The sequence below is a fragment of the Montipora capricornis genome, chromosome 2 (genome assembly GCF_036669925.1).
Source record: "Montipora capricornis isolate CH-2021 chromosome 2, ASM3666992v2, whole genome shotgun sequence".
Classification (NCBI taxonomy): domain Eukaryota; kingdom Metazoa; phylum Cnidaria; class Anthozoa; order Scleractinia; family Acroporidae; genus Montipora; species Montipora capricornis.
This window is the reverse complement of record NC_090884.1, coordinates 35696275-35704416: the sequence shown is the minus strand read 5'-3', so window position 1 is coordinate 35704416 and position 8142 is coordinate 35696275. Positions and strand designations below refer to the sequence as shown.

The window sequence follows — 8142 nt, the reverse complement described above, 5'->3', positions numbered from 1 at the left end:
CTCATGGTCCTTCTCACCACTTGAAATGAATGGCTTAGTACAGTGTACACCATTTTCAGTGATTGTGGTTAACTCTCACAACTGAGAACGCACCAAGCAATACGTATCCCCAAATCAAGCCCAGTAAAATCGTAATACAATTCAGACTAATTGCGTGCTTATAATCCTTACAAATTATCAACGAAACAATGACAACTGTCTTACGGGTTGGAATAATAAGGATGAATCTTTAAAAAATCTTTGCTTTCACAAATTTCAGGTGTACCTTAAAAAAAGTTAACTGAATAGAGTGTAATGTGAAGTGCTCGATTTCTATCCCATATGAACCATGTGAGCGTTAGCCCTACTGATGGAAATGGGCCCACACAAGGACAGAGAAAAACTCTGACCAGGGCAGAAATCAAGCACTTCACATTACACTCTATTCAGTTAACTCTGTTTAAAACATAAGTGCTACACGGCCAACGTTTGTATAAACGTAACCTTTCCTTGTACTTGTAGCTTAAAAAAAGTCTATCATTACTTCATATTAATTTTCTATACTTCCTCTCTTTTCCCTCCATTTTCTTATTTCAAGTGACCTCATCTCTATGCAATTGGCCGGAGTAGTGACATAAGGTTTGGGACCCAACGGTCCCAACGGTCCCCAGCAAAAATATAGAGTTATGTTAAGCAAACATAATTCCTACTACTGTAGTATCGTTCTGTATCATGCATTTACACAGTGCACACCAGCTAGTTATTGACTGTCCTCTTAGCCATGTAAAAAATAGTTTGACATATCCTTGGTTCTGGCGTTAGCTTGTCCATAAATCCTCTTGAAGGTCCCTCGTGTCAATGTTAATTTTTGCGAACATGGTATCATCCCTGACAAAGCCACCCTGTCGGAGTTCTGTATGAGAAAGAAGAGTCGGACAGCCGGATGCAATATTCATCTCAGACGTCGGTCTTTTAAAACTTGAGCTGTGAGGATCAGGACGAAATGCATCAATGGCATCTCTGATCTTGTCCTGGTCAATGATTCTAAATTTAACCTCGTGGCGGAAAGGCCAAGGTAACAAAGAATCGTATTCGCCTCGCATAATGACAATAAAGGCGGACAAGTGCGTTCCTTTGGCCATCCCATCACCATTGAGATATAGACGGGCACACACCTTGTACCCAAACCGTCCCACGTAAAACGGAGGGCTATAAATCGAAGTGGTCTTTCCAGAAACGGCTTCTTGGAATCTGCGGCTGTATTGGTCGATCTTCCAGAGATAAACTCCATTGTATGACGTTGACTCCAACATCTGAATCTGAAGATCTTGATCTGTAAGTTGAATTTCATGCAAAGCTAATTGACGCTCATTTCTGTCCAAACGACGTTCACAGGGGGAGTGAGAAGCTGAAAAAGAGCGAGACCATCTAGTTTCTCTATCTTTCGGAATAACACTGATATCCTTGACCAGCGCCAACTCGCTTTGTAAATTGTTAACCAGTATCTCATGTTCCCTCACTGTCTTCAAAATCTCCTCAATTTGAGAGGAGACAACGGCTCCCTTTTCACCATCCACGGCTGCCTCTAAGTCACGGCGTAGCTTCTCCAAATCGTTTTGCTGGCTACTCATTGATCTCTCGATCAGGGCTATTTTAGTTTGCTGAGTTTGGATGTTGATTCTTGCTGCTACAAGTTCTTCGGTTTGGTTTTGAAGTTGCTGGTCTAGAGTATTTTTCTCTTTTTCTAAAAGGTCAACCTTGTCCTCAAGTTGTGCATACTTCTTCTGGGTTTCAGCGCTTGATTCATTCATCTTTTCTACGTGAGCCTCTATAGCTGTGTTTAGGTGTTCGCCAATGAATTTTCTTTTACCCTATGCGTCAAAGAAGGTATTTGAGCCACAAGTCTTACAATGGAAAATAACGAAACAGAGAAAGCAGGGATTTTTATCTTAATCTTAATCTTAATATCTGCCCTGCTAATCACCCTTACTTGCAGTCGGAGATTGAATTGCTAAGGGCGCAGCTCATGGAGGTCGGACCGAAGGAACTGTTCAGCCGGCTAGGCGCCCGACCCCTGAATACGACTCAAATGAATGGACCTGGCTGTGGAACACAGCACCACAGCCAGATAGAATAGGCTGGGAGTCGATTTTACTGAGGGAGGAAAACCGGAGTTCCCGGAGAAAAACCCTCGGAGTAAAATTGAGATCGACTGAAATTCAACCCCCATACGATCTCAGAATGCGCTCCCGGGTTCGTAGTGGTGGGAGGCACGAGTGTTACCACCGGGCTATCCTTACTTCCCCTATATGGTTTAAGCTTTGCTACCTACTTCTAACAATAAGGTAAAGGTTAAGCTTAGATTCATTTTTTAGCTCAGGGTTAATGCAGCTGCTTATCCTTACTTGAGGAGCAGGAATTGGGCGGGACACTTCGTGACGTTCCGAGACACGAGTAATGTTGAAGTTCGGGCGAGAAGAGCAAGGGGACACTTCGTGACGCTTATTGAAATCATCATGCATATAATTAGGGACATCTCTGGACATCATGCGCCAGCGAAACACAATTTTATTAATTCTTTTGACTGCAACACCTACTTACTCACCTATTGACCAGAGGACATCTCCGGAAAGATAATTTCAATTTCCATTTTTAGCCATCATCATCAATTGTTCATCATCATCGTCTTAGCTAACGGTCTGACGCAATTCTTTTTGGCCAACCTCCTTTTTTTATTTTTACGAATAGTTTAAGATTTTGAAATTTTTGATATGCATTTAAAGGATTTCAGCAGATTTAACTTATTCATAACAGCTTAAATGATAGAAAGGTACTTACTTTAAATTCACAGCCATGAGCCGAAAAAGGGCATAACACCTCCGCCTGAGGACACTCTGTAGTCATGTGGTCATCTAGCATATCACGTGGTATAGCCTCTTTTCCGCACAGTGAGTGACATGTGACGGGGAATTTTCCGCAAATTTCCAAATGATCCTAAAGAAAAGTTTGAATGTTCGAATGTTATTGAGGTGGGTTGTCTCCTGTGAACTTGCTCCACTAAAACCCCCGTCTGAGGGACGTACGCAATGGAAAAAAGTAGTACGACTGCTCTAAATTTGGTGCATACGGATACGATTTTTAAGGGTCTAAGAGACTACTTTCATAAATGACTACGGACGATTTCTTATTCTTTTATATTATTAATGCTACGCAGAACAACTGGCCTCATTTTGGTTTGCCTTTAAAAAGGCAAAAAAAAGAGGCTTTTTAGCGTTGAAACAAAAGAATATTTTATTTGTCTGCCATTTATGAAAAAGGTCCGGCATGAGTAACAAGTTTAATCGTATTCAGAGAAAATGCAAACGGTATGTTACAATGAAAAAAGCCTATATATATGCGGGTTCAATGTTCTTCTGTTTTTATTCAAGTAATACCTTGATGACTTCTTGTTAACCTCAAAATTCAAAACGACATTTACCTTACCTTTAAACGAGAGAAAAAATGCATGTTTATTTCAATAAAACAAAAGATATTTTAAAAGGCTGAATAGATCGAGTCAGGCCCAGACAAGCTGAGGGAATATTTGGCAATTGATCATGGTGTGCGGACTGAGCAGCCGCACAGTCATTAAAATAGTAAAAGCTTCGTTGTAATTATAAGATTTTCCTAAAATTTGAGTTTGATCTGCAAATTGTTTCAGACATGACAAGGAATAAGACACGAGACTCATTTACTCCAGTTTTCCAATGTTCTGGGATCCGTGACTATTTCTTTCTTATACGAAATAATCAGCATGTAAAGGAACCTCTGGTAGCCGCTATCAATCCATTAGTGACCTCATTCAACCCATCCAGCTTATCAGCATTAAATTGTGCATGTTGCCATACCTTCATGTTGTTTTGACGCACATTTCTTCCACAGTATGAACACATCACTGCTCTGTTAACACAGACCTTTAACCTGTGTTCTTCGAGATTCCTTCGCTCTACTGTCCCACCACAGGCTTGACACTGTACGTCACCATACAGACAGCTAACTTCATGGTCCTAGGAAATTTATACAAACTTTCAGGGATCGTAATTTTCAATTATTATCCTACAGTCCAAGAGGGGAGGGTCACATACATTCTACAATAGGAGAGTCGTAAAAGGGTTAACCGATAGAAGATGAAAACTGTCTTTAAATAATGAAAAAAATGACGAATGCTAAAAAAATATTTGACATTTTCTCTCCTTATTTCACGAACAAATTCCTAACACCTTTTTCAATACGGAATAGGGCAAAGTTTCGTTTTACCTACCCTCAAATTTCGGAACTCGCCTGTCCAGTCGCAGTTTCTATCTCGGTATTGGCAGCCACAACGGAGATCTAGTATTTCCCTCTCGCAGCACTTGTCATGAAAGGATTCGTCTTGTGAAATCTGGTTGCCATCCACAGGGCATGGCGGACTCTTTTGCCTGAGAAAACGAACAAATAGCGATTATTCCATCAGTACTTACTTACTTTGACCCTTTGCTCCTCCCGGAGCATAGGCCACCAACAATAACTCGCCAGTCTCCTCTGTCCTGCGCTATCCTTTCAAGTTGTTTCCATGTGTGCTCAGTCCTCTTAATATCCTTTTCAAGCTCCCGTCGCCAGGTGTTTCGTGGTCTCCCTCTCTTTCGTTGACCTTGGGGGTTCCAGTTCAGGGCTTTACGGCCAATGCTACTAGGTGGTTTGCGTAGCATATGGTCAAACCATCTCCATCTCCTTCGTCGGATATCCTCTTCCACTGGAGTTTCCTGCGCCCTTGCCCATAAATTCTCATTACTGATGGTTTCTGGCCAGAGGATCCTTGGGATTCTACGTAAGCACTGATCTATAAAAGTCTGGATCTTCTTTACAGATGCCTTGGTTGTCCGCCAAGATTCTGCTCCATACAACAATAAGTCGGTATTCCATCATTGCGCGTTGGATAATTCCAGGAAATTTCGCTTCCCGCACAAATTTTCAGCTAGGCACACTTTGTCGCAATCAGTTTCCATATTAGGTTATACAGGAAATAAGCTGGTAACAGAGATTGAGTGAACCAATCCGAAAGCTAGAAACACAACATCCGAGGTTCAATAATAATATATAATGATCTCTTAGGGGGTGTTTACATGATACCGGTACGAGTTTCATTCTGGTACGAGTTGTCAATTTCATACCGCGTTTACATGGACGACGATGGACGACACAAATATTGACACAGGGATGACGCATGAACCAAAACAATAATGGCGTCCAATATTTAGAAATACAACGCATGCGTCAATAGTCCCAGTCCACCACGACTTGACGACTCGTACCGGATTGGGAGTCAATGTAGCGTTTACATGATACCGGTATAACTTTTCATACCGTTATGAGAATTTCGATCCGATACAACTGCCCCACAGACCTACCCCTGCCCCACAGACCGAAACCAAACCTCTGGTTTGGTCAGTCTGCGAACCAGTGCTGAAATCCTTGCTCTGGGCCCTAGAAGCGAACCAGGATTTGAGTACGTGCTATGACTGGTCTGTTAAGAAAAACAATTGTTCGACAAGTAAGACTGGTAATAGCCCGTCAGATTAAAGGGAAATTGGAAACGAACTTCCGCTTATTCGTTGAGTCCGTTTAGGGTCCAGAACAAAGATCTCGGCGCTGCTTCGCAGCCGTTACTAACCGGTAATAGATTACGTCTTCGACGCAGGCTACTGGGTTCGTTGTCTGTCTGTATTTGCTAATTGTATAAAAGGAAAACGAGGAAGTCTCCTTCATTTATCTACATTTCAATTACCAAAGCGGAATATCTTTGACAATCACTTTATTCTCATTTGTGTTTCAAATTAAACCTCTGACGTTCCTAAACGTGGAATTATTTTCGAAAGGAGTTAAACAACTTCTTATCTTTGAGTCTTCTTTCAAAGAATGAGACGGACAAACATCTTTAAGTGGTCGACTGAATTAATATCATAAGCAGCTTCCTATTTATCAACAAAATATTGAGTACCAAAAAGGGCTTTTTTTTTTACAAAAGCAGTAACTTCGTAAAATTAAGCTTGGCCCATCTAAATCCTTAAAAAAATCCAAACAGCATTTAACTATGGTCAACCACATGCATCCACCGAGAAACTAGAGCAGAAACGCGAAATTTCTATCTGCACAGTCTCTCTGACCTTTCTTATACACTGCGACATTTCTTGCTGAGTTATTGTAATGGTAGTACGACGTCATGAGGTTTACGAAAGTAGAACGGAGTCAGGGTTCTACCTAGGATTTATCGTTTGGGGGAGAAGTCCTGACTGGCCGAAGGCCACGAGCTTCCAAGAGAAGTCCGCGGGCACGTCCCCCCCCCCCCCCCGGGACATTTTTTGAAAACGAATATGCGCTGAGATGCAATCTGGTGCATTTTGAGACACAATTTTGAGAAATGTTACAGTGGTAGTCGTGATCACGTTCTAATGACGTGTATAATCAGCATCTCTTTCACAGGTGACCCAAACACATACTGATTTGACTGCTCAGTCAATGTACCCGTTTGTAGGGTTTATATGGGAAAGATCGGCTAATCCTAGTTTATAGCGAGGAAAATAAATAAAATAAACTTACTCTTACTTCACCTTGTTTAATGACGCATAAGAGCAAATTTCAAAACTAGCCCAGAACGCCGCAAATCATGAATCGACACAAGGTAAAGTAAGAGTAACTTCATTTTATTTGTTTTCCTCGCTATAAACTAGGATTAGCCGATTTTTTCTGCATTTCATGTTTTCCATGTAAACCCTACAAACCATCATGTTGACTGAGCTTTCAAGTGTTTGGGTCGCCTGTGCTCCTTCCCGTGGTTTTCTGGTTACAGATTTGTGCATGCTGTCGCTATTCAACTCATAAACAGTATGTACATACAGGACGATAACCCAGCCTGCTGTAAGACCAGCAGTTTGTAATACTCCATGTTCCTTCAAGTTGTCATACAGTGTTCCTAGACGGGGAATACTCACTTCGTGTGCACTAACCTTATCGTGTCTGAATATTTTTTTTTTGGGAAGGGGGGAAGCTGGGCATTTTTGGGGGGCGGGGGGGAAGCTTCTAATCCTCAAATACCTTAGAGAGAAACCTGGGAGTGAATAAACTTTTCGCTTCCGGCCTTAGTTGCTCGAAGCTTGGTTGGCGCTGGCATTAAATACCACAAGGACCTAGAGATTTGGATACCATTTAACCAAGGGTTGGCGCTAGTCATGCTTCGAGCAACTGGGCTCTACTCAGCTGCTGCTCTGAGCCACAGGCTCAGCCAGCTGGTGTAGTCAGCGACCTTACCCAAATACTGGTAGTGCGGTAAGGGTGTTGGCGAGCATAACACAACAGATGTAAGCTTTTGAACAAGATGTGTGAAAATTGTGACGAGACGGAAAGCATGATTTGAACACACCTGGGGCCCAAGGCATAGCCGGCAAAGAGTGATGCTCGAACTAATCAGGTTTGTGGATTGCTCAAAAACATTTCCTATCACAAGTACCGAAAAAACATCGACAATACTGAACCAGTTAGCAAACCTGAACATTCGCCATACATACAGCTGAACATAATAAGTTAAGATAAACTGACCTTTACTACCAAAAAAGCCAATCCTAAACTGTTTCAGAAAACATGAGATCAAAACCAATAATTTTTATATTTAAAGAGTTTTAACAGTAGATGACATGACGCCTTTCAGCTAATTCAGTTCACAACACATTTCTACCCCGCCAAGAGACAAAATTACCACTGAACCGATCTGATACCCGGTAAGCGGGTTCAGGATGTAAAGGATCTATAGTTTAAGAAGTTTCCAAGTTCTAAACAGTGATTTTTCACTAAGGTTGCTTCGTTGTACACGTTTCTTACCTGAAAAGTGATTCTAAACATGTTTTGCAAAATCTGTGTCCGCACGAAGTCTGCCAGGGTTCGTTGAAAATAGTCTTGCAAATTGGGCATATTAGCCGATCATCAGGATCATTTATGAAATTTACCATGCTTTCAAGAAAGATAGGTCTCCTTCACAAACTGGTTGTAAACTAATAATAATTGGTTTTTGGGGCTCTCCCTTTTCAGCATGTTCAGATGCACGTCACGTTGGTACTTTCGGAAGTATGACTGTCACGAATTGCCAATTAAGGA

The 8142-nt window shown here is 41.6% G+C and overlaps 1 protein-coding gene across 1 annotated transcript in view; it reads right to left on the bottom strand.

Moving 5' to 3' along the window:
* Positions 1 to 8009, bottom strand: part of LOC138020065 (TNF receptor-associated factor 3-like) — an 8358-nt gene extending 349 nt beyond the window's left edge. The window contains exons 1-5 of the mRNA XM_068867065.1: positions 7870 to 8009; positions 4280 to 4436; positions 3867 to 4025; positions 2818 to 2973; positions 1 to 1850 (exon numbers count right to left, since the gene is read on the bottom strand). The exon at positions 1 to 1850 is cut by the window's left edge and continues 349 nt beyond it. Of these exons, the coding sequence (XP_068723166.1) occupies positions 798 to 1850; positions 2818 to 2973; positions 3867 to 4025; positions 4280 to 4436; positions 7870 to 7997 (1653 nt within the window). The 5' untranslated portion in view covers positions 7998 to 8009 and the 3' untranslated portion in view covers positions 1 to 797. The remainder of the gene's footprint in view (positions 1851 to 2817; positions 2974 to 3866; positions 4026 to 4279; positions 4437 to 7869) is intronic.
* Between the last annotated feature and the right edge of the window lie 133 nt (positions 8010 to 8142).